At 36.8% G+C, this 27,240-nt stretch overlaps 1 protein-coding gene across 4 annotated transcripts in view; it reads right to left on the bottom strand.

The window, feature by feature from the left end:
• Positions 1-8,851: 8,851 nt before the first annotated feature.
• PAWR (pro-apoptotic WT1 regulator) overlaps positions 8,852-27,240 on the bottom strand; it is a 67,684-nt gene continuing 49,295 nt past the window's right edge. For 2 of the 4 annotated variants that reach the window (XM_057377401.1, XM_057377403.1), the window contains exons 3-4: positions 25,031-25,065; positions 17,439-17,501 (exon numbers count right to left, since the gene is read on the bottom strand). In XM_057377401.1, the coding sequence (XP_057233384.1) occupies positions 25,034-25,065 (32 nt within the window). In that variant the 3' untranslated portion in view covers positions 17,439-17,501; positions 25,031-25,033. Of the gene's footprint in view, positions 11,418-15,894; positions 16,000-17,353; positions 17,502-25,030; positions 25,066-27,240 lie in introns of those variants that run through there. The other 2 variants (XM_057377402.1, XM_057377400.1) reach the window with 2 other exon arrangements.

Genomic DNA, 27,240 nt, shown 5'->3' with positions numbered 1-27,240 from the left:
TTTGTCTTGCTATCTTTTCCTCTTTCCTGCACAGCTCTAATAGTTCTATATATCTCAGATATACAAATACAGATGAGATATATAACAAATTACCTTGAAAAGCAATTACAAGAGACACTGCAATAAATAAAACATACATGAAAGCAACTTTCCAACACCTAGCGCTGCCATGTATGAGATTTCATTCAGGATGTTTTGGTCTCTTCAGGCCTTGTGAAATGACCTGGCCTCCACCCAAAGCCTGTCTTTTCCATTTCAGAGTAAGAACACAAATGGAAACCTTTCCTACAAACAGAGTTGGACACAGACACCCAGACCTCACCAGATGCCTTGGTCTCTTACTATGTAAGGTAGGAAAGCCCCTCACACTTAGTACACAGCTCCTCAGTTAGCTCACCTTGTACCACAAATAGTCACAAAGCTCTTTCATTAGATCACTTTCCCTCATGCAGGGACAGGGCTTTTCACACCACCAACTCCACTTAGTTATGTCCCTGACAACTTCAGTGGGAGAGGAAGCAAGCTTGGGATCTTACATGCAGGCAGCAGTTTGGCACCAAGTTTTCTTCCCTTTCTTTGCCTTGGCCTTTGCTTTGGCTCCCTCAGAAAGCTTTCAGCTGGCTCATTTTTTATCTTTTGAAAAAGTGGATTGCTGAACTGGCTTCTGATTTCATTCCCCAGCTGGCTGCTTCCCACACTACAAGTCTTTGATCCCAGTCTTTCATGAATTTATCCACATATGCTGCCCAGCAGTATTTCAGTCTTCAGCAGGGCTCAGTGTCCCAGCAGCCCCGTCCCCATCCTGCACCTTGAAAAGTGGACAGGCGATGTCTGTGAAGAGCAGCTGCCTCTAGGATACAGTTGACTGTTCCTAAATACCCCTACCTAACAAGTAACCATTTCTGTCTGAAAACAGAAATGCTGGTTCAAAATGAAGTTCATATCTCCTGTTCACAAAATCTAGCAAGTATTTATATAATCTACCAACAAACTGGATAGAGATACCGTTTTCACAGCATCAAGAAAGAGCAGGGCAAAGAATTATCAGAAAGAGGCTATAATTAATTGTCCAGGGAGATCAGTGTTTCAACCAGAGTTTTGAGTGATTTAAATAGCCTGTGGTCAAGCAAGCTATAGGATTTCTCTCCTACTCCTTAGCACTGCATCGAGTTTGAACCCTCCTGAGGGATGACATCCTTCTCTAGTTATCATGCTGCTGAAGCAGATTTAAAGAACAACTTAATACCAGTGGTTTCCCAACTATAGGCCACAAATAACATGTCCCTGGTCTACAGAAACCTGGCTGGCTCTGTTGAGCTGACTCCACTCATTTCACTTAGGAAGAGAAACAACAAATAAGAAAATGAGTAAAAATGAAACAGAAGAGAATAGCRGATTGTACAGTTGTACCTATATTAGATTAACAGAAAAGGAAAGAAAATCTTACAGATGAGCTAGAAATATAAATGCTTTATTATTGTAGTTTTTCCATGTAGTTTTCTCTAACTGCTATAGAAGTAGTTAGGCAATCCTAAACAGATCTTCTATTTAACATGGTTGTATTTGTGAAGAAACTTGGGAATTAAGGTTTTGTTCCTGTAAAACGAAATTGCTTGTGGTGAGACTGCCCTCTTCCCGGCTTTCTGGCATAGAGCTATCATAGAAGCACTGCATGACAAGGGAAAGTACACGGAGATTAATTAATGTTGTGCTACATCTGGTTTTAAGTCCTAATTTTGGAATATATTAAAAGACAGATTCTAGAACAGCCATCCACAGTACAGGCATGCTTTCCAAAATATCCAGCTCTCCAATAATACCAAAACCCATTAAACTACAGTCTTAGCAATTGACTACCAAATCCACCTCTCCCCTTCTAAGAAATAATTACTTCAAACCCCCTTTTCCCTGCTATTTTCTCCTAATTGACAGGGGAAGGAATGAGAAGTGTTCACCGTAACTTGATAACTAGAACATTAGTTCCAACATTAGTTAGAAAACACCCAAGTGGCGTTCTTGTGGAAAAACACTAGCAGATCTATCCCCTCTAGAGAAAAGAAAAAAAAAAAAAGTCTCTCTTAAATTAAATCAGAACCCTTCTTCATCAGACCAAAATGAAAAGCTAAGCTCTGTTTCCCTCAAACACACCTGGCACTATGAGTAACACAATGACATTTCTCCTTCCTTTTAAAGGATCTTTTCAAAGGACCAGATACTGCCCACGTGTTCAGGGTTTGGGGTTCTTTTTACACTGAGCACAGAAATCAATCCATGCTAAGCTCATTCTGTGCCACTCTTTAGTTTCTTATTCTTACTTTGCTATGATTCAAAGGAACAGGTTATTGCTGCTAGTGACACTGAACTGTAGAGTTCACAGTGCTCTGTCCTTACTACTCATTGTCGAATTACTCCTTTCCTCAGTAAAGGAAGTCCCACCACAGCCACTCTGATACCTCCCCATGAACTTTTCAATTCTTCCTGGTTCTTCTAGAGCTCGCAAACTCCCTTATTTTTGCAGCTTCACTGAACCAACCTTGCTGTCAGCCAGTATCAGAGACTCACCCACACACAAACTCAAGGACAGGTCCAGCAGAGCACTCAGCACTCAGAGCTTTTCCACAGAATTTGCTAGTGTTTCTGCTGAGCCACCTCCATTGCCTGTGGATACATTTTTATTTATCTTTTTATTGCACATCACTGAGACAAACTGTAAAAACTGCATGTACCAAACACACTTTCAAAATCTATCTGAAAATACATAGTAAGTTTCAAGCCTTTTTGTCATGTTTCCCAAGGATCATATAAGCTTAATAACAGCATAAATATTTTTTTATCAGCTGAAAACTGACAAAAGCAGTAGCTTTTAAAACGTATCTGCCTGAAAAGGAAGAACCTCCCAGCTCCCACCTTTCAGAGCCCACAGTCTGGATGCCTTTCCAAGTTGACTGGATTCCTTTCTGGTTGACTGCTGTTATTTTGCTGAGTGCTGGGACAGGCTGTCTGCTGGCAAGAGGACTCCAGCCACCCCCCTCTCGCATTATACTTACTGTAACCGTTTTGCTTTATAGCCTTTTTGCAAAATCCTGTTCTTTTACACTCTGACCTCTCTTCTGTCCCCTTCTAATTCCTCTGCACCCCAAAGCTATTGCTCTCTATTGCACAGAACAAATAAAATGAAAACCAGAATCAGTATCAATGAAGACTTACTTTTAAATACCATTTTCCAGGTTCAACAGAGCCTAGCTACTGAGATAAGTACTGCCATGTAAACACTTCAACCAAAGAACACTGTCATTTCCCCTCCCAAGCCAAATACCACCATCTCATACAAATATCCTCCCTGCAGGCATACTTACCAGCCACGATTCCTACCTGCCATCCTGCCTGACCTTTGTTCGTGTTCCTGTCTCTGACACACCCAAAATTCTTGCTGTGACACACAAACAAAAAACACTGTAGCAGACCCACAATGGAGTCAAGCTTCATAAAAGTGTAGAGGAGGGRGAAAACTGCCTATCACAGCGAGCCATTTTCCCATTTGAATGCAAAGCAGAGGCTTGCCTTCCTTCTCCTTGCAGCTTTCCAAACTGGGCCTGGGATCCTAGAGCCATGTTAGTAATAAGTGACTTAATAAAAAATTATTTAACTATGACTTTACTTAAGAGATTATTAAAGTTCATTAAAATCCAAATTGATGCTTGCCAAGATCTCAAAACCGTTTATTATTTTAATTCTTGCATAACGATGAGGAAAAGTATGTTTTGTTTCAGTCACTTTGGTGAGGAGATATGGCATTTTGCCAGATTACAAGGAAGAAAATTCTCCTTGGTRCCAACGCCTAGTGAACTACATCCTGTGTCTCACTGCCTCAGTGCTGAACAAAATCAGTCAGTATCTTGCTTAAAACTTTCCTGTTTCTGCATATCAGGACACACTGTTATTTGCTAAAGAGCAGCAGGGAAGACGGATGAAAGTTTCACAGAGGAAGAGCAGAGGAAGAACATGACGTTTTGCCAATTTGCAAATAAATGGAAGCTGATTCATCCTGTCCAGTATCAGCACTCAGTTAATGATACTACCCTGAAACATGTTGGTTCAGCTGTCTAGCTGCAGCAGCTTAGTGGACAACACAGTATATCTAGTGCATGGCCTGAGAGAGGAAGAAACCAAACAGAAAGTGCTTACCTCTAACTCTTGCTCCCTGCATAGGTACTTCAGTTGGTTTACTTTCCACAATCACAGAGCTCTGACTGTAGCACAAGGCCAGAAAAGATTGTTAATAGATTGAAATAATAAGTATTTGGCAGCATCGATACAGGCATTTACTGAACCCTTCAGGTAAGTGTTTTTGAATCCACAGTATTAAAACAAGAGTAAAATACAGAGAACACTCCAATTGCAGAGATAAATAATAATCTGCTGGCATAAGCTTCCTTAGACTTAGAATGTAAACTGAACTAGACTTCAGCTTAAGCACTGAAAATCTCAAGAGGTATCAGTAAGGAAAAAACCTAAAGAAAATGAAGCCAAGAAAAAGGACAATTGTACTCGTCTCCTGTAGAATCTTCAAGTAGCCAAATGAGATCTACTTGTCTTTGTTTAAAGTGTCATAAAATATATTTTAATTGCATTCAATAAAAAACGTCATGAAGTGACACACTTGAAAAGCTTCAAGTCTTTATTTTATTAAGACAAAAATACCAAAGCAAAACACCTTGAAAGGTCGGCATCTTTGCTTACCCACAGAATAGACAGACCAAAGATACCAGCTTTATTTATCCATTTCAGCAACACAGTTTTGGCCACAGGACTAAGTTTCTACTTTGACCTCTCATCTAAGGTCAATTTACAACCCTACAGGTGGAGCTCTTAACAAAATTCAGAAGGGTGGTATTTGCTCTGTGTTACAGAGGCAGCTCCATGAACAACTGCTGGCCACAGTTCCCTTTGACTCACTGAACGTTTTCATTTCTTATTACAATCCCCAAAGGGGAATCTACTTTATTCTACCAGTGGAGTAAGTTACACAGTTATTGCCAGGAGTAGCTTCCAAATATTGGAATACACTCCCACAGAAGGTAACCAGTGCAATTCTTTCTGCTTTCAACTGTCTCAGCTACAATACTAGCAACATTCAAGAAGCCACGTAAACTCAATGGATAGGATGCCAAATAAAAAGGGTGTGATTCCTATATAGAAAATTTCTCAGTGGAGATTGCTGACAGCTGCATAAAAGGGATCAAAATTAAAAGCATATTTACAGAGCTGCACTGGCCACTCTGGCCAAAATAAGAAGCACCTTTCTTGAGATCCATATCCAGTGCACCCAGAGGAGTACCCTTCCTCTCATGCTATGCAGATAAACCAAAATACAGACATACGAAATCCCAGTAAAACAAAAAAAAATTTAGAAGTGAGTAATGAACATTACTGAATAATAAAGAAACTAGGAAGATGTAAATAGTCTTTTAACCTTGTTTTTAAGTAGTCCTAGGTATTACCTACTACACAGTTAATAATCACCGCAGTTCTTGCAGGAACATGACACTTTCAAGTCATCAGCTTTTGGAGTAAAATACAGACCACTGCACCAGCAAAAATCTGCTAATTCTAGTCAACATTTCTTGTAACAAAACACTCAATTTTCCAGACAAGTTTTACAGCTATTCTAATGGCTGTAAAGAAAGCACCTGGACACAGTTTTTCAACAACGTAAGACATTATTCTAACCTTATGAACATATATCTATGATACACATATTCACAATTATTCTAAGCTTTTTAAAAGAATTCATACAAGCACCACTATTTTATACAGGCACAGTGAATTACATTTAAATACACTCAATTACTTCACTCGGTAGCATTAATTTCAATGTGCTTTTTTAAAGACTTAAAATTATTTTGTTCTACAACAGTTGCATACACCTCTCCAGCACACTACATAAGCAGGGAGCATTTTGTTTTCATTTCCATAAACCGCTCAGCAGTTGTTAAAAAGACTTTTCTATATTTAAATCTGCAAAATGTAGCAGGCTGCCTCTCAGATACAGGCAAATCAGAGGTCCTTCATAAAGTCCTGGCACTTTATCAAGTTTTTCCCAACTGATCCTGAGAACCAGCTCTGTTATGTTTCTGCTAGAGATCGAAACGCCTAGAACTAGCCATTCCCCAAAACATCAACCTACTAATCAATATTACCATAACATAAACACAAATGACGCAGTATTTGAAAAACCAATGTCCGACATTTCTGCCTGCTCACCTGCAGCCTAACATAGTTTAGGAAAGATACGATCAAACTTCTGAGTACAGACAGTTACTTCCATTTTTTAAGGGTAGAAAACCCTATTCCTCTCCTTTTCAACTGTGCAAAAGGTGAGCAGGAGATTACTTTTTTCTCATAAAACACTAAACTGTATTGCAGTGATAACCAGAACCACTTCTAGATCTTTATAAAATATCCAGTTTGTCACCCTTTCCTTGTTGAAAACTATGGGGAAAAATGCTGGAGAAAACCTAGATTTTCTTCATTCATAAAGACAGACTTCCGCTCTTCAATATTCAATTCTACACAGTCTCAACCCACATATTTTGTCCTTGTCTTCCTCCTGCTTTAAAGTGTCCTTATAAATTCTAGAATCTGGAGAGTGAAATTTGAAAATGATCACTCTTTTTTAAATGTAATTTCTCATACAAAGCCAAAGCAACAGAATTACAGGACAGTTTAAGTGATATTTAATTACCAACCTTAGTACGCCAAAGCAATTAAATGAGAAGAAAGAGTAATTCAGCTGGGAACAACTAGCATTTTCTCTATAACTGCTTCACAGAGAAATATGAGAGTTATTTCTAGAGAGTCTCAAATTGCAAAGCTTCAGTGGTTTTATTGTCCCCACACATTAAATATATTTGGTATATGGCTGTAAACACATATACACTGTTGCAATCAAAATTTTAAACTTTCTAAAATGCATCATTGTTATAATGAGCCTTCAGGCAAAAGCAGAGATTAACATTTCTGAGCAAGAGAAACAAAGATTTCATTCCACAGGCTACTGGTCTATAAAATCTGATTTCCAGAGAAAAATACTAATGGAGAGTATGTCAAGATGTCAATTATCAAGCTCCAGATTTCTAAAATATAATCTTGTGCCTTTCTTTAAATTATGCTTAGTGTACTTAGAAAATACTGATACGAAGAAAGGACAACAGTTAATGCCACTTTGTTACAGATTATACAATAGCTCATAGAATGAGCCTGTAATACCTAAACATCTTCAGGTCATTTAATCAAAGACAACCCATAAAAATTGCTTGAGTTCCCACCCTAAAGGACAAAGAGGAGATCAAGTTCTCATTTTTGCTGCTGTCATTTTTTGAGTGCATCTTTTTGCTGTTTCAAGACACACTATGGCCATTGTATATGCATCAAGACATATGCCACAATTTCCATACATGAAGGGCTGTCAGCCGCTACAAAGGAAGCACTCAGCTGCAAACCTGTAGTCTGAGGTGAAAATCCACTAGTCCTCCAGACTGAATTGTGCTATTTTGGGACACATTAGAAGGATGTATATCCTGTTGTTGGCTCCTATCCAAATGCTTTCTATACACCAACATTACTGTTACATGATATTCCTACAATGTTTCACTTGTAACAGTTGAAGAGTATTTTATGGTACAACTAGTGCATTAGATTGTCTCAAGATCCTTATCAATATTCAGTTCAAAACCTTGGTAAATTCTTGGTGTCCAGCTTTCAGCAACAGTATATTCCTTGGTCCATGAGAAAAAATATTCATATAAATATCTGAGGTCTGTTTAAGAAAGGAGAAAATCCAGCAAATAGGTTGATGGACATTGTTACACTTCATAGATATCACTTAAATTTCTAGAAGAGCAAGGGGAAGAAGAATATACCAAAAGAAAGGAAGAGTTAAATTATGACAGAAAAATGTGAATATCCACAGGAAAACACACCAAGTGCTACAAGCAGGTAGCTATTGTATGGCAAATCCAGTGATTAAAGAAGGAGTACAGAACAGGCACTTGTGTACTTGAAGCTAAAATTTCCCACCAAGACTCAGGAACCTAAAATGCCAAAGGCAAAAACTGAGGAAAGACATGATTTTGTATTTTAAAACAAAATCTAAAAGCCATCACGATTTCATAAAGGAAGTCATGGTTAGGTGAACCAAATTCACGTAACATTTTAAATTTACTAAGTGCAAATGCTCTTAATGGATAATGTCTTATCCATACGTAACCATGGTGTTGAAAGCATGTTTGCTTGCAGTATTGATGTTTACATTCTTTTTAAACAACAGCATTACAAGCTTTATGATAAACTGCAATATAGTTATTATCTCCCTGGTATTTACGATTATCCACTTGATCTCTTTATGTGCAGTCTGCAGCTCTGAGTGAAAAGGAGATTGTCTTTAATAATTCTGCTTGTGCRGGAAAAGAGAACATGTACTTACATAAAAACTGCAGAAGTTAAATCAATTCACTTTTCGCAGAAATAGCACTGTAACATCCCTCCTCTTACTGAAAAGGGTTATAGTTCTATTTTGAAGTAGAAGAAAGAGTAATTTCTGATTGATGGAAGGATACTCACTACACACCTGAAGCCAAAAATAAGTATAGTGTTAATATGCATATTTCTCTCTTGTGTGTCTCCATATACATACGCATTTGGAAACTCCAATGTGAGTGCCTAACTAATTTTAGCAGTTCAGGTTGGGAACTTTCCATTATGGGGGACAAATCCAGTTAGAATTTTAGACAGACAGTATTAATTCTTCTTTAAAGACAGTAAGTACTCAGCCTGGATTACAAAGAATTTTGTTTTATTTGAACAAAGGCAAGCAATCTTTATTATTAAACATGTAACGTTTACCTGCAGCAGAAGAATCTCAAGATCCTTTTTTCAATCTGATAACAAACATCACCACAACTACTCAATGTTCAAAACTAAAATGGATATTCAGTTATTCATAGGTTAATGATGTTTAAATTTTTCAATACATAAAATGGATTTTTTTAAAAAAATTACTCTGCATTATGATTATGAGACTGTTTTCAGAGGAAAACCCAACTATGAAAAGTTCTCCAGAGTAGAAAAATCACAAGTAGCCCTGAACAAGAACAGTTACATCAGAAATCCAGAAATTCTGCTAAATACCTCTGTCAGTTTTATGTACAAGTTAAAAAAAAAATAATTCTAATTCTGGCATTACTGCTGCCAAGAAGAGGTAATATGAAGACAAGTAACTCTTATTTATGCTCTTTGTTGCTATTTTTCTTTGGTTTAAAATGTACACAAAACACATTTTATGAAACATCTCATTTGCAATTTCATATTGATATCTGTGTGTACTGCAGTATGTCCTCAATGATGCTTCAATATATTTGACATCCCATGCAGTACGTGGGTATGTGTACTTCCTACCTAGTACACGGAAAAGGAAATCAGTTCTTCTTCCAGAGAAAGTTTCATATTTATTCAAAAGGCATACGTCTCAAATGACTTTTTATTACTTTAGAAGTTTAATTTCACAAAACTCATAAATTAAGGGACTTTTTACTGCTTCAATATTACAAGCAATACTCATTGGTGTATATTGTAGTTCAGAGGGCTTATACAAACCCCTTAAACAATTTAAACCCCTGAGTAAAGGTTTTAAACAGTGTTCCATGGGATCTCATCCACTGCAAAGGAAAACAATGAGGCATCCTGGACCGTTAAGTGTCTTGCACAATACTTTAAAGCTTTGAAAAGTTCTTCCTTATCAGAATGCATGAATGCAAAATAACCTATCCTACACCCAAAACAATCCAAAGTTTAACAGTAATAGCTGGATTTTAAATTTAAGAAACACTGTCATTAAATACACATTATGAAAACAACTGGCAAATCTGAAAAGGTAATTGTTATATATATTTCATATATATATTAATATAACAATAATGTTACATTGTTACATTAAAGTTGTTTTTAAGGTAACAAGAACTATACGCATTCAACTTTCTGACACCAAACTTCAAAATCCTCAAGAAAAAGCCTGGACTCTTCGAAATGTTTTAATTTCTAGTGCACTTCCTCAAAGGACATGTACAATCTGATCAAATAGGAAAAATGTGCCGTATTAACATGAAATAAAGTACAAATAATTTTCAGTCTAAATGTTCATTGAGGTCTGTGGTTAAAGTCTAAGTAAAATTTTGTCAGCTATTCTATTATAGAAGAATCAGTACACAGTCATAACTGGGTTGTAACACCTAACCAGGCACTTTTTAAACATCTTATTAGTTTAAAATCAAGGCAAAAAGGTAGGTTTTATACCATTTGATGTTTCAAAAAGGCATGAATCACTAGTAAGCCCACCTTCTTCATTATGTACAAAAAACTTTCACTCAGCTTAAAAAATTCAAAAAACTCACATGGGTTATGATCACTACAAATTTTATGATGATAACAAAAAGTGTCTTTGCTAAAATGAAAGCTCCAGGCTTTGTCTGAATTCTCAACACAGCAAACTAACTGTCTGATTGCAAACTTGTATTTCATTGCTAAAGCAAAAGCTATAAAATAAACTGCAGTGCACAACTTCAATATGATTCTAAGAACTTATTAATGCTGATACCAGAGGTGATTTATTTGGCTTTGTGTTGTTTTGCATTTGTTTCTTTTGTTTTTTAGGAAAACCTTCCCCTCTTGACAGAATACTGCTAAACACAGGAAAAAAAACTGCTACCTTCTACCATGGTCAATCTTTAAGACACAGTACAAAAACTCAACATGTAAGAGCTCTAGAGCAAGTCATCAACCTGCAAAATGTTATACATCAGTAATAAGGCATCCGCTTTACAGCTGTTTGAACAAAAAAAGGAAGCATTGCCCAAAATACATCTTTTGAATCTATGTAAACAAAACTTATATGTATTGCTTCCATTCTTTTCAAAAATATACACACACATGGACTGAAAGTGATCTTGGTGCTATAAATCTTAGATTACTGTAATTTATGCAGCTCTAATCTGAAGATACAAAATCCAAATATTTTTGAACTTAATATTTTCAAACACGCCAAAAATTTCTATTATGCTTATGTGAAAAGAAAGCTAAAAATATACCCCAAATTTTATGCAATTTCAATGAACAAAGGCAAAAGTACTATGAAAATAAACATTCATCTGGTTTCCTAACAATAAATACAAAGACAGTTATTATAACATACTGCAACACAGGAAATATTACTATATTGACCTTAATGTTCAATCAGTAGTTTTTTTTTAATCTTTTCTCATTGACGCTCGAATCTTCTACCTTGTCAGCTGTCCAACAACTTTTAACAGGGTTTTATTTTCTTGCTTCAATTGTTCATTTTCATCTTCTATATCATCCAGGTCCTGTACAAGAAAAACAAATATTTCTCAGGACAGAAATAAAAACTCTCAATTAGTATAGAAGCAGGAATTTAGCATCTTAGCTCTGAAATCAGGGAGTTGGGGTAGGGAAGAATTAGTGCCACAGTAGGTACCCTTAGAACTGTTAAACCAGCCTGTTTCCAAGTGTTATTGTAATTAGAAAGTATTAATATTATATTCCCAAGCACCTTTAAACAGAAACATGTTCAAATCAAAGCTACAGCAAGAATTAATGCACAAAGAAACCAAAATAGAATGGGGGTGATTATTTTTCTGGCATATTCAGAGAGTGTATTAATCAGCTACAACTCCTGTTCTCCTGATTGCTTGTTCACAACTATGGCACTCATATATACAGATCATGGTTATTACTGCAAGAACACCTGCTTTGGTATGAACTATCAAAATTTTCAGAAAAAGATATGCCTGTCCATTTTTTTCTGTTTTCTGTGGAAAAAAAAAAGGACTTAGTTCCTTCAGTCTAAACTACTACTGAAAGAACAGACAGTGAACCCACAGCAGTAATGGGCACTCAAAACAGATTGCCTTCACCCCAAATGTTTGTCTCTTTTCCACTAATTACCAATTTTGTCCAGTTCCCATTTCACTTCTTCACCTACGAAGTTTTCTCAAGCCTTTAAAGTGAAAACAGGTCAAAAAGGCTGCTTAATGCAAATATTACTTCAGTAAATACAGTTTTACTGTATAAAAATCACATGCAAGAAACAGAATGTGAATTAAAAAATAACAAAGAAACAGAATAATGATCTCAAAGACAGGATTTTAAGGAGAAAAATGAAACATGGGCAAAAGAAAAAGAACCAGAATTCTCATTGGAGATCCTAGATGTCTTTTGATTTAAGTCTGCAAAACCGTCCTCTGGCCTTAAGTAGTAAAGAATCTCTTTCTTGTCCCTTTAAGTTGTTAAGCAGTGTTTGACATACAAGACCTAGTTTCTTATTTCTTTTTTAGTGAGGTCATTCCAGAAGTGCACAGTAGAGATCATATGTTCAACTGGTATAATGATTTTAAAAGCCCCTTCAGTTTGCCCAGCTAAAATTCATACCACAATACCTTTGCCATTACTTTGTTGTTTCCTAGTGTGGAATCAAGAACCACTGGCAGAAATTTCTCTTTGCCTCACAAAAGTAATGCTTCACCACAGTGTGAATGACTTCCAGGAAAAGCATTTGACCACTCCAACATAACAGATTCAAGTGACTTAAACATCTAAACAGGGAAAGTTTTGATGGACAGATACTATAAATACAATTTATTATAAACAAATAAACTTTATATTTCGTGCAATTCAGATGAATAATCAGATGGAAGGGACAACACAGTTTCAATAAAACAATTTCTTTTAGATTGGTATACATAATACTTGTATAATAATGTTCAAACTTAACCTAGCCATCAGATGTCTCAATTAAAGCTTACCTAAAAACCTCCTGTTTAAAATTCTAGTACAACTGACTCAATAAAATATTAGAAGTTTATGAAATGCTTACTCTGCAAAAATAACATTCCAAAAATTACTACATGTAAGAGTTTCTTGAATATAAGCCAGGAAAAATAACTGATGCAGTTTAAATATCTACAGAAACAATGGGCTGAGAGATGGAGGAGATTTTGCCACTTTGAAATTTGAAGTTTCTTGTTCAAAATTACAACACTAATTTATGCTTATTAGCAAAAAAAAAAAAAATGCAATAGCAAGAAAGCCTGAACTTCACATACCAAAGGAACTGATAACTACACAACTGACACTAATTGGACTGTAAATCCACAGTGACAGACTCTCTCCAAACACACTTTTAACTACAATGGCATCTTAGTGAGGTCAGATGACTAAGTGTAAACTAGTCGACAGCTGAACTTTGCCTATGAAGTATTTAAATATTTTGAGATGCCTTTCCGTTCAGGCATTTATGGTTTTTATGAAGCAATTGCCCCTTTCTTACAAAGAAGGCGGCAGACATACTTTTAGTGTCTAATATACTGGAATGAGAGAATGCTATTTATGGCAGAAAGCCTTTTCTGTTTGTCAATGTCAACGCAGCTCATGTTCTTTACGTATCTGTGTTAATATCTGTCTAAGTGATCTCAGAAAAATTATACCGACACATTAAAAAAATATACTCAAAATTAGGAAAATTCTATCAAGAAATTTTCCTGATTCTTGGAAACAGTTTTTCAAATGCAACGTAAGGTCTTTGGCAATGAGTGATGCATGGTTACAAACTGACTGAAACTTCTAAAAAGAGCATTTCYTTAAATATGGACTGAGCAGTCAGAAAGGTATGCAATAAAAGGGTTTTTTAAGTTATCTAGAGTCACTGATGTGACATTCTTTCCATATCTGTGCATCTTAACATTCAATAACTGTGTATTTTGATGAACAGAAAAGCTGGAGAAAAACCATGAACGTGTAGACTATCAAATTTAGAGACTCCTATTTAGGCTGCCTACCAGCAAAATTTTGTAAGAAGACCTTTGCACAGACTCACTGAATAAAGTTTAGTCCTCAGGACAACCATTTATCTGAACGGAAGACTGAAGATCACAACTGTTCTTCCATAAAAAGCATCCAATCCTGGTGGTAAGGCAGAGTGACATGCTATGAAGAACAGATGGATGTCCAAGTGCTGGCTCTCATGTTCTCTCATGTTCTCTTTATTATAATAAACCTGAAGCAAATATAACTGCCCTATTTACTTTCAACATCTTCTGTCTTGAGAATTATGTGGTATTTCTGCAGCTTAATTTTTAAACCTTTTCTCTTTCTAAATCCACATGGATAGCCAACACAGAAGCAATAATAAATCCAAGAGTTAATAAATAGGAAAATAAAACCGTATTTGTTTTAATGGAAGCATCACTTGAGACATGGGTTCAAGAAGACAAATAATTCTGGTCGTAAAATCGAAATGCAGCTACTCCATCATTAAGGAAAGCCCAGGAGACACAAACATAAATAACTTGCACTCTATTGAGCAAACAGACAATGTTAATAGTATGAAAAATGTTGACCTGATTGAGGAAAAACAAAAGCATTCTCTTCTGTGTTTAAAAGTATCTACCTAGGGAGCACCAATAAGATGGCGTTGTAGAGCTCATGGAAAGGTACAATTTAAGTCACTTGGAACAAAGTTACAAGATTGTAACTTTAGGTTTGAAGAGACTAGATTCAGTTTAATGTTTTCTTCCATACAACAAGGAGAAATTGCCCTTATATTTAACACAGGCAAGGCACAGACAGTGCCTGACTTTACTACAGATGTTCAAAGACAGTTTCTAGTTAGACACTTAATGGATCTAATTAAGGACATCATATTTCAAGCATAGTTGAAAAAATAACATTGCTTCTGGAACGGCAAACCTCTCAAAAAAGTCATGGTCCTAAACTGCAAGATTTCAGTGATTTAGGTTCTTTTGAATTGTTCTTTCTGACCTTTAAGTCAGGAAGACAGACGTGACCAACAGTATTAAATAGCTTTGCCATCCATTATGTAGAAGGAATGAACACCTGCCTCAACTGTAGTAAGGTCATCAGCTTAGATGTGACAGATTCTTTGCAGAATGAAGGAACTGCATTAAGACCAAGGCCTTAGTTAAAACAGAAATCTCTCCAAAACAGATGATACCTCCTTTATTCTGCAGACTGACTTTCAACTTTCTTCATAAAAAATGAAACATCTATTTCAGAATAATCTCATCTCCTTTAATTTTCTAGATTAGCTTTCAAACTTGTGAATACTGTCCTCCTTTGCYACAGACGAAGAGCTGCAAAACAGAAGTCTGACACTCTTGATGCAGTTATTGCCTCCCCTCACTGATGGATTGACCAAAGCCATATCTCCACCGGACTAGAAGGGATGAATATATCTAGTACATCCAGGCTCCATACCTCAGCCAGGAAGTGCAGCATGAGATCAATAATCCACTCTGTGAAAGAATTCCTGCTTGCCCTTAAAACTGGTGCAACTTTTTCCTATCAGCTTTAAAATTTCTCATCCTGTCCCATTTCAAAGCATGTCTCACTCTTCTACCCCTCTTCTCCTGCCTTCACACCTTGCCTGGTGATGTCACCTCATGTCTCCTGCCCTCTGTCTTGTTCTGCCTTTACTTGTGGTCRACAATCAAGAGTATGAGAGTATCTGAGAAAAAGATTTTGCTTTTATAACCTTGCTCTATGAATACTTAGAGCAACAAGGAACTGAGGTACTCCAATAACACCAGACTTAAGGAAGTTAATCATGACAAACACAAATCACTTCGAAAAAAAAGTATAACTTACTGACATACCTCTTAAAAAGCTGCACAAATACAAAAAAAAAAACCTCAATCAGTGCTCTTCTGACCTTGCCCAATGGATGTGGGTGCTGAAGAATACAACACAGAAGGCAGAAAAGTTTATCCGTTCTTTATACAGCCATGTAAGAAAGTATTTACTTACTCTGTTTAATAAATCAATTTCTTCTTTCAGCTTTCCAATTAGTTCCTCTTTGTCCTGTGCCATCTTCATTAATCTTGCATTTTCCTGTCTTTCCTTAGCAAGTTCCTGTAACCAGAATACAGAAAGAAGTTGGAGATGTAAATTTTTGTTTTAAGAGACAGTTTTAAGTTACTACTATAYAAAACAAAGAAAGAAGAACACACACACGCTTACCTTAATTCCTTTTCTACAGCAAGTCAAACACACATCTTCAAGTCCTTTTACATTTCAAGGAGCTAAAGAATCACACCTAAGATAATATTTTACCAACAGCAAATCTCTGTGATGGCTGATTCAAGTGATAATGTTTTCATTAATATTTAACTTAAGCACGAACACAGAATTGGACAGGGRCCCATAAAGAGAAGAAGTATCAGCTTCCAAATTTCTTATAATCAGAGGGGTTAGTTGGTTGGGTTCTCCCTTGTTCTTTTGGTTTTTTTTACAATACCATTAACAAGAAATGAAGACTCACTTTTTAATCTGTGGGCCTGAATGTGAGAAAAAATGAAAATGTTCATTAGGAACTCAGTATGTCAAGATGCGTGATACTGAAGGAAAGCCCTTAATTCTTCTATTTTTTGTTACTGGCATTTAAAGTATTTCAGAAAGAAGTTGATTTAGAAGGGAGGATTATGGTGTACTTTACTCGAATAAAGATCCCTCAACTCTTAAAAAAATTAAAATAGTAATTTCTACAGAATACATGTTATTTTCACCCTTTCCAAAAAAGACTTATTCAAGTTGTGTTTACTTAGTAACTTTAACCCATACGATTCAAGAATATTTGGCAAGTTACCCACCTAAAAACCCACTTCACAGGAAGACAGAAAGCCAGTAATAGATTACACAGATGACATTATTTAGCAAAATATTGGCTTAGATGAAAAGCTCAGCTTTAATATTTTTACATTTTCCTGAAACTCTTTGTATGAAGCCAGTGTGAAACAATGAAAACCATTCAAAATATGTATTTCAAATGTTTACAGTTTACCAAACAACTGGATAGCAATTAAATTTTGCAACGTTTTGGTATACTAAAAATATCCAAAACATCAAGTAGTTCAGAAACCACCTATCAACCTTCTGAACAACCAGTGAGCCCCTTCTTCCCCCAAGATATGAGCTTTATGTTGGTGTGTCACAAGGTATATAAGAGAATTATACAGAGCACTGCTGGCTCTAAGTGTATTATCTTTACCTTAACTCACTCACATACCAAATGAAAACTAAACATCTGTGGTTTGAAAGTTCACATTCTTCTCAGTCAGTCTGACTCTTTACACATTTTCCTAGACATAGCTATCTGTACTTTAAGCATTTAGAATAATTTSTATGCATTTTACTTGTAAATTTCCCAGGGAGCTTCAAAAGCACTTCATTTCAGATACATGCCATGGAAAGGTTAGTCGGTACTTACCCTTTCAAGTTCCTCAATCCTTTTATCCAAAGTGTTACTTGGTAGAGAACTGCCAGAAGAATTTGCATCCCTGCTGTATCTGCTGTAAGTGGTCCTCTCTGTTCGGGAGAATCTATCTGGAGCATCATCTTCTGGTGCATTAGCTGTACTATGAAAAGCAAAGAGCAAAGCAGACACCTATTTACACATGTAACAAAGCAGAAATGAGAGCAGTCACAGAAGTGCTTTCCAAAGCAGTCAATAGGTCAGTCTAATAAGCTACAGAGAATGTATTTCACAGCTCTTGAGTGGCTGAGAACTCACTAAATTCACTGCCTCTAGGATTCAAATATTTGGATAATGCAGCTTTCATCACATAGGTAATACACTATAAACATATCGTATTTTTCAAGTTTTATGAACTATGCACATTAGTTCTCAAAATAAAGTTGTTTAGCTTGGTTTTTAAAGTGCCACTACAGAGTTTAAGCCAAGCATTTTTTTTAACCAGATAAAAACATAAAGAATGAAAAACAAGTACATGTCTAAAACTTAAGAAGAATACCATCTGACTTTTAAGGAGCTATGAATTAGGCCTGTAAGGGAATGGAAAGCAAACTAAAGTGACTTAACAAATTAATTTTATGCCATCTCCAGGTATTTTACTTCAGAACTTTGATACAGAGGTGTTTGTCATAGCTCCGATGGAAGACACTTGATCCTTAAGTGTTCCTATGGCGGTTTTTGTTTAAATTATGTGTCTATTTCTTAAAAATCACTGTCATCTGGAATCAACACATAAACAATGAAAGTGCATGTCGGTTCTTCTCCCTTACTACTGCTGTGTACAAAACCGGTGCTAATTTAAAAATATGTATGATAAGTCAAGCATTTTCAGTCAGAAAACTAAGTGTCCTTCCCATAGGTATCTTCCTCCTAATAGTAATGTTACTTACTTTCAATGAAGATTCTAATGAGTAATTAAGAACAACAGAACAGAGTGCCCTGGAAGCAGGAAAAAAGACACTGCTATTTCTCTCTCCAATTCACCAAGACTGCACTTCTCAGACATACTGACCAGGATACCCACCCCGCTCCCCCACCAATAAAAAAATGGAGCTACTCAAAAGCCATCTGGAGATGGTCCTCAATTATCAGCTCTAGGTGGCCCTGCTTGAGCAGGGGACTGGAGAAGATTTCCCCCAGAGGTCCCTTCCAACATCAACCAACCTGTGATTCGGCAAAATCACACAGCTGAAGTATGTATACACTGATTTTCTAGACCACTTAGGAAAAGAATGAAAAGCACTATGAGCATCCCTACAATATTTCCTTTAAAACACAGAAAAGTGTATGATTAATGTGTTCATTTAACTATTTTGGATTTCATAACTCTAGAAAACCCCAGCAGACAATGTGCAGATTTAAATGGATACAGTGCAAATCTAAAGCGGGGCTATCTGGCAAAGAGATGTCTTTTCATAGATATAAATATTCTTTTGCTCCAGTATGTGTTTCCGAGACACACTGACACAATTCTTTTGCTCCAGTATGTGTTTCCGAGACACACTGACACAATTGTAAGGAATTTTGTAGCTTGATGTTATTACCATGTTTAGCACTGTTTATTCTTCATCCAGAAGAATTTTTAAAAAACATTTCTAGGACCGGATATGCATGTTGCAACACAACATAAGAGAAATATTTTAACTTAACTCTATAAATTCTAGATTATTTAGCTTTCTAAAAGACATGTAGTTACATGCTGCTAATGTCTCAAGGATTGAGACCACACAAAAAGAAGTCACTCAAAAATGAACACTTTTGCCAACATATTGGAGTACCTCAACTCAGCTCCAATGAGTGCTATTGGCAAAAGCTCCTACACAAAGATTAGAAAAAAGAATACCTCTACAGGAAGGGTTTCATTAATACAGAAAATGCTTAAATTTTCAGGTTTTTTTTCCTGAAACACCCACTCAAGAATTTCCTCACCWAATCCACTGGGCAGCAGACCCTACTGAACACACTCCTTTTCACTGTAAGCTAGTACAAAGGACACATCATGGAGACTTCTAGGAAAAGGCATTTTAAAAAACATTAAAGGAATCTATAACCTAACACAAGGAATACAACAGATTAAAAATTATTTTGGTTGTTATAACCAATAGCCAGTACACAGCAATGGCAAATAAATGTATTATCCAAGACACAACAGACATATCTTTCATGAAGAATGGAATTAAGTCTTCAGATGCAATGTCACTTTATGAGAGTTAACTGAGAAAGAATCACAGAATCATAGAATGGGTTCCGTGAGTGTAAAGGAACCCATTAGGATCCTTGAGTCCAACTATTGCCCCTGGACATTCCCGGAGCCACACCATGTGCCTGAGAACACTGTTCAAACACTTCTTGAACTCAAGACAGGCTTGGTGCTGTGACCACTTCCCTGGGGAACCTGTTCCAGTGACCAGCCACCCTTGGAGCAGAAAACCTCTTCTTGATGTCCAACCTAAACCTGCCCTGACTCAGCTTTATGCCATTCTCTCCAGTCCTGTCATGGGTCACAAGAGTCAAGACACCTGTACCTGCCGCTCCTCTTCCCCTCACGTGGAAGCTATAACTGCAATGAGGTCTTCCCTCTGTCACCTCTTCTCCAGGTTGAACAGACCAAGGCACCTGAGCCACTCCTCATACAGTTTCCCCTCCAGTCCCTTCACCACCCCTGCTGCCCTCCTCTGGGGATGATCTCCAATGGCTTCACGAATTTTTTATATTGTGCTGCCCAAAACTGCACAGAGCACCCAAGGTGAGGCTGCCCCAGGTCACAGCAGAGCAGGACAATCACCTCCTTTGCCCAGCTGGCGATGCTGTACAGGATGCACCCCAGGACTCTCCCTGGCTGCCCGGGCACAATAAGGACTAGAGAAACAGTATCACTGAACTTGGTGTCTCTTTACTAAGAGGAAGTATCTATGAACCACCCCCAACAGAACTGTCTAGGGAAGTATACCTGTAGATTATATATAAAAATACACAAATACAAATACATTTTGAAAGGCTTTTTTCTGGTTACTACTTAAAACAAAAACCATTCAGTAAAATCAGCTTGACTACTCTTATTTAGAARCAGAAATTTTGTTGTGGGATGATGTTCCTAGTTCTTTCCAGTACAAAATCAGTTACTCATACAGGTACAGCTTTAAAAGCATTATTACAGCAAGGTGTAATAGCTCTTGCTCCTTCCAATGCCTCTTTGATTCCCTCAATGACTTTTCAAAGCAATGCTCAGGCTGCCATTTCACCCAATTAAATCACCCTGGCAAAACTGTATTTCAACTACAACAGAGTTTTTTTTTTATTGTCAGAATCTTATAACTATAATTGATTTGGCAACTCCTAGTTATTAATGTCACTGCAATCCAGTCAGTTGCTAACAGCTTCTTTGGAAGAAGCAGCAAAGGACAATTGTTTCTAAACAGGCCACCTTGGACTTCTGTTACTTCGGGTTACTTCAGACTGCTTAAGCCAAATTTGTGGCTTTCAGAGTTGAGCTAAGGAAAAGCAATCTTCTCTACAGCTACACATTCCCACACAGTTCTTCCCCCACTTTTCGTGCCTCTGGCCTTCAGGTAAATGGGAAACTTGCCCAACTGCATGAGCACTAGCACAAGGGGCAGTAAGGAACTCAAACCAGCTCAACTTAGACCATCAAAACCTTTTGCAGAAATAAACCTCAGGTGTTTATGCCTTCTCATAACAGCAGCAGTCACTCAAGAATGGCTACAGAAGTCAACAAAAACCTCTTCAGCAACCCCTGTATAAACAAAATCCTCCTATCTGCAAAGTAGTGGTCCTAAGGTAACAAGCTAAATGAGACAGTGCTCCCAAAGTCAGCCCTCACTGCAAAACCCCTAAACACAGGCAAGCAGGCAAGTCTGGGCATAGCATTATGAAACAGTGTTTTGCAGCTGTGGCTTCTTTTAATCAGTGAGATCAAGATTAGTATGATGGAGAGTAAATTGGTAAAGTTTTTAAATTATCTAAAAACACTGAGCAAGGCAATTTCAGCAATGCTCAAACACTTCCTTTAGAACCACTCCAATGCCACTCATTTTCTTTTTTTATAGTCTCTACTTCCCCATTTATTTTTCAACTCTTACATGGATGCTGAACTTGAGTATGATGCAGCCTTTTACAGCTATTGCTAAATGGTCTCTGTCTCTAGGGCTCCATGTTAATGTGCTGTACTATCGTAAAAGAAGGGGCAAAAACCCTCTCTGACATTTTGACTGGAAGCCCTAAAACCATACCATATTGTATTCATTTCTACTAGTAAACAAACTTATAAGGGGAACACACTTCTGAACCATGAAGAGATTTTAATCTAGCTCTTTCTGTAAACTGATCCAGTTGATCTGTCTGATTCAAGTACCATGAAAACATCTTTAAAACCTGATCAGCAAGGTTTGCTTTAATTTTTTTTTTGAAAAGAAACTAATTGGTTCAAAAACTAGTAGACAGTCTTTAAAGTACACTGACAGAACAAACTTTCTGTGTTTATCAAAAGAACTGCTCTGCCCGCATACATATCTTGCTTTACTGTTCCTTGCAAACAAGGCTTTTAGTTTACAGAACACAACAGAAACATAGTTCATGTTTACACATAGAGTAGATTCAGAAGTTTCAATAAAGGGAACGCACTTGGTCCTTCTCATGTTTGAGAAATCACTGGTAACACCAGCTATGCTGATACCATCAGACTTAAATCAGAAAACCTTTCTTACTAAAGGCAATGTGCTTCATAGTTAAAAATAACTACTCACAAAGCAGTGCAAAAAATGGCAGACCCAGTTTCATAACAGTAGTTTGATATGGCTAGGATGAGCCATGTTGCATTACGAAAACCTGAGAGGAAAATGTAAGAATAAGAAGTCGATATGGGCTATTACAATTTAAGTATACTTACACATTCAAAACACATGAGTTTTAAACACATGTTCACAGTCAGAACATATGACTCATCACAGCTCCCAAATACTCTCTTGCATGTCCTGTGGCCTTCATGTCAGCATAACCTTCCAGATTCTGGTCATGCTTTTAATAGATCTCACTCCAGATCAAAATAAAACCATCACTTCCTTTTCAAAAAATTATTTGCACTTCATCAAGCAGCTACAAAGGAAGCCCTCCACAAACTTTTGGAAGTGTGAAAATTCCTGAAGTAAATTCAGAAGACAGACTACAATTATAGTCTAAAATCCTCATCATAAACTTCTATTTACTTTACAGCATGAAGAGACTGGCCTTTACAGCATGAAGAGACTGGCTCAGTTTGTCCAAGTCACTAGGCACACAGCAGCCAGCAGAGTTCATTTGTAAACACGTTTTCCAGTCAATGGACACTCAGGTTTCCCAGCAATGTCATATAAAAGTTTAGCCACGGATTGTTGCATCCATGTAAGGGAAAGTAGCCAGTGTAATCAATAGTGTAAAATCTGCGCACTTCCTTGAGTCCTGGAACACATTGAGAGAACAGTGATTCGATAAGAACACACATAACAGATCAACTCTTAAGTAAATGGCCTATAAAGGGACTGAATCCACAACCTCAGTGTTATTAGCACCATGCTCTAACCATCTGACTTTCCAAAGGACTCCTGATGAATCTGGGACTTTAGTGAGTGATCTGAATAAGCATTACTGGAGAGAAGGCTGCTTTCTCTAAAACCRTCACCAAGTGAAGATGTTCAAAGAAGCAAACTAGCCCAGAAGAATTCTGGTTCTGACTCCTCTAGCATTCATACCAGAAAAGCAAAACCACTGGGAGTCATCCCTTAAGTACCCTCACAGGAAAAATTACTTCAAAGAGGGAGAAATTTTCAAATATAGTGGAAAATTAATAGACACTATTAACTTTAATCACCGTGGGCATTTTATATATCAAGGAGGCACAATTAGAGTATTTGTGAGCAGTGTCCACTGCACTGACAGTGGAAAATAATCCTTCACTTTCAACGTAAAGTTTCAAGACTATGCAATTAGTAAGAGAGACGACAGCATCCATAAAATATTAAAAGCAGCTCATAGCAAGTCAGATTCCTCCTGAACATGATGCCAGTCCTGACAGACAAAGTTGACAAAGACTCTTACATCCCACATATAACTAAAGCTGACTGAGGGAAACTGCACAACCAAGTCTTATTTAGTACTATCTAGCTTCAGCATTTCCTATTTTTGCAGAGCTAATCAATAGAATTAGATTATTTTCAAATAAGTTACAAATGTGCAAACTTCTATTTATTATCACCCCACGTGCAACCAAGTTTTTGCAAGTGAGTAAGTATATACAGCATGGAAGCAGCGATAAGGTTTATGAAAAACCATAGAAGTATGACACTAACCACTAAGTATTTGCCAGATACAAACAGCAATAAAATTCTGCATTGGGCCTGAAGAGGAAGTGTAAGATTGAACTAAAATGTACTTGATTAATAAGAAATTAATCATGAAATTACACAGTTACTAAGGTTCTGACAATAAGCCCACCCATTCTGCAATGACAAAGTGATTAAAAAAAAACATCCTGCAGCAATAAAATGCATCACTCAGCTACATTTATGAGAACCCATAAATAAAAATATAAAAGACACTATGCTAGGAAAGCTAAAGCATAACAGGACAGGTTATTACTTTTTACATTGTGGGAGAAGATTCTGAAAGAGGTTGCCCAGAGAAGCTATGGATGTTCCCTCCCTCTAAGTGTTCAAGGCCAGGTTGGATGGGGTTCTAAGCAATCCAGTTCAGTGCAAAGTGTTCCTGCTCACGGCAGGGGGACTGAACTAGATGATCCTCAAGGTCTCTTCCAATGCAAGCCATCCCACAATTCTACAGACGAACAAGTTTGAGGGGTAGAAAATGCAGAAGTGAAGACTAGATAATTGTASGTGCTCTTTGAACTTTCTTCTACAGCCATGATATATATATACACAGATAAAGTAATCACTTACATATTTTACCCAAGTAAAGGATACATAAAAGAGAATGCATTCATATACCAAACAAAAACATTCTTACACAATTGTCTTGCTTCAGTTCATGTGTTTTAGACTCCATGTTACCGTAACATTTTCCTAATAATTGTGATAGCTGTGTCAGTCTTAATTCCATATGGGAAAAATTTCACACACTGGTCAGGAGCTTCTGACGTATTTTTCTGATTAAAGTGCTGGTGTAATGAACAGGTTAATACTTGACTCAAACAAATAACAAACAGAACATGTTATATATAAGAAACATCTGCTACAACTGAGACACAATGACAAAACCATCTTTCAGTATTATTACGGAGAGCAGCAAAATTGTTTTCCTTTATTAAACTTCAGAATATGATGGTTCATAAATAAAGTTGTGCAAATACTGGCTCCTAGGCAATGTGTAGTCAAGTTTGATATTTGATGGGGAAACTATTCTGCCCCAGTAAGATACAGCAAAACACTAGCTGAATTTTATTTCAAAACAGTAATGTAATAGAGGGGTTAAGGTAAGTTTGCTGCATCTTTCAGGTCCTTTGCCTAATACTGGACTATACATTTACAGAAGCAGTATGATGGCCTCCTGTACAAACAGCCATTTAATCAACATTATTTCTGGCAGAAATGTAAAAAAAAATGGTTGCGTACAAAGATCTCATACCTTTTATACCTGCTTGACACCATCCTGGAGGAGTCCTAAAAGAAACAAAAAGGAAAAACTAATTAATATTTTTCTTGCCTCTATACTGTAAAAATACTTTATCACTCCGCAGAAAAAGAAGTCTGCAGTAAGAGCAGTCCTATGCCACAGTACAGCTCAGTTTTGCACTATTTTGTTGTCAGGTACAGACAATACCAGGATTATTGTCACCATGTTACTGCTTCTGAACACTTCAGAAACCTTAAATGTCTGCCTCTGATTACATCATAAAACTGGATGCACTTACTGCATCCCCCTACACGCAGAGCATGTGAAACAGCTCACACCCTGCCACCAGTACACCTCCACTACCACTAACTAGAACAGAAATGTGTGCACATTGATAGCTGTTCATCAACTTGTCCAAGAGTAGCAGAGCAAAACTGTTCCAACTCCTCAGCACCACTGTTGTCCTTCTGGACGACAACAAAACCCGAAGCTTTCAAGTACAAAAATTAAGACATGTTTCAACTGGTAAAGAGTAGCTCAGATTTGACAGAGTAAATCCTAAATATTTTTTGGATGTTGTAAAAACATGAACCAATTATTTTCTTAGTCACAGGCAAAACACCCCCCAGCAAATAACAAAAAAAAAGTCAGGAAAAAATATTTACGGGGTTAACGGACAGCTGCCTTTATGAGAAAATAATAATGGCAAAGTATGAAATGCTGTCTACTTACACTTACTGCAGGTAAAGAAGTAAATGAGTTCTCGAATGATGCAAGAGAAATCCCATCCTCATTCTACAAAACATTACTGCCTTCATTGATCAGCATATTAGTGACTTTGTAAGTAAATAAACAAGCTAAAATTAGGATACAAAGACTATTATTTCACTATAGAAAAGAGAATTGAAAAAATTATTTGTATTACAGAAAAAAAACTTGATCTGAAAGTACATTTTATTTTATGAAGCAATTTCAACTTCTGCCATATGTGCTGTACTTTATTCTTAAGATAAGCAGAACAAATTTCAACAGTCATGGGAACCATTCAAAGAAACCCACAAACTTGACAAAATTGTTGGTTTAACACTGATAACTATTTTTACCGTTGATGACAGCATCTGAAAATTAGCGATTCACAGCTGTGAAACAGAAACCTATTTTTACCTCTAAAAGGGCAAAGAAACATTATTTTAAATGATACCAATGCTATTTTTAAAGTTTACTAGGCATTCTGGACTTTTCAGTATGGAAAAAATATATCAAAGAGACTCGGCAAAGTTGGACAAATGATTAAAGGTCTGGAGCATCTGACACATGAGGAGAAGCTGAAAGTGCTGGAAATGTTCAGCCAGAAAAACAGAATACTCAAGAGGTATCTTGCCAATGTGTACAAACTCCTGATGGGGTAAAGATGATGGATATTTCTATCCATGATGATAATAAAAACCCAACTGGCTACAGTCCTGAGCAATTTGCTACAGCAATCCTGCTTTCTCTACAAGGCTTGGACTGGTGACTTCCCAAGATCCCTTCCAGCATGAACAGTTTTTAGCTTCAAGACAACCAGCAATTACTGATGAGGTGATTTGACTCTGAGTGAGTGACTCTGTATGTRAAGAGATTCAAATTGTTTCATCTAATACATTAAGGTATGTGTTCACTGTATCTGGAAACCGAAATGCCACATCAGATGTATCACAGCTCTTGATGATGATGAGTCTCAGAAACATCCCAGGTGTCCCATTAGCTATGGACAAGCAGCCCAATTATCTTTTTAGGCTTAGATGGAGAGTTACTAAATTTTGCCTAACTGCCTGCAGATACAATGAAGGAGAAACTCTGGGCTCTAATCTTCCTCAGTTCTTATTTTAACAGCTTCTTTTTTTTTTCAGGAAAATGCTTCCTGGTGAACATAAGCCTCTGTTTATAGTGGAAGGCAGAATGCACAAGAAAGAGAGAAATTGCACCCGAGATTGCAGTCTAATGAAGCAATTACCTGAACAAAGTAATATTTACGTATCAGATGCTTGTTTTGTACTCTAGACACTAAAAGGATGCAATGAATACACTGTAAACCCTCATATTTGCTAAGACAGATTCACATAGTAAATGAAAATATAAGCTGTAAAGCAAATACATAGACTTGTATATTTAATTCAACAGGACACTTTTAAAAGTTTGGCTAGTCAGAAAAGCCTGTCCTTCAGAAAAAGCTGGAAAAG

The sequence above is a fragment of the Malurus melanocephalus genome, unplaced genomic scaffold (genome assembly GCF_030028575.1).
Source record: "Malurus melanocephalus ecotype Western Australia unplaced genomic scaffold, MMel_1.1 scaffold_311, whole genome shotgun sequence".
NCBI lineage: Eukaryota > Metazoa > Chordata > Aves > Passeriformes > Maluridae > Malurus > Malurus melanocephalus.
This window is presented reverse-complemented; position numbering and strand designations above follow the sequence as displayed.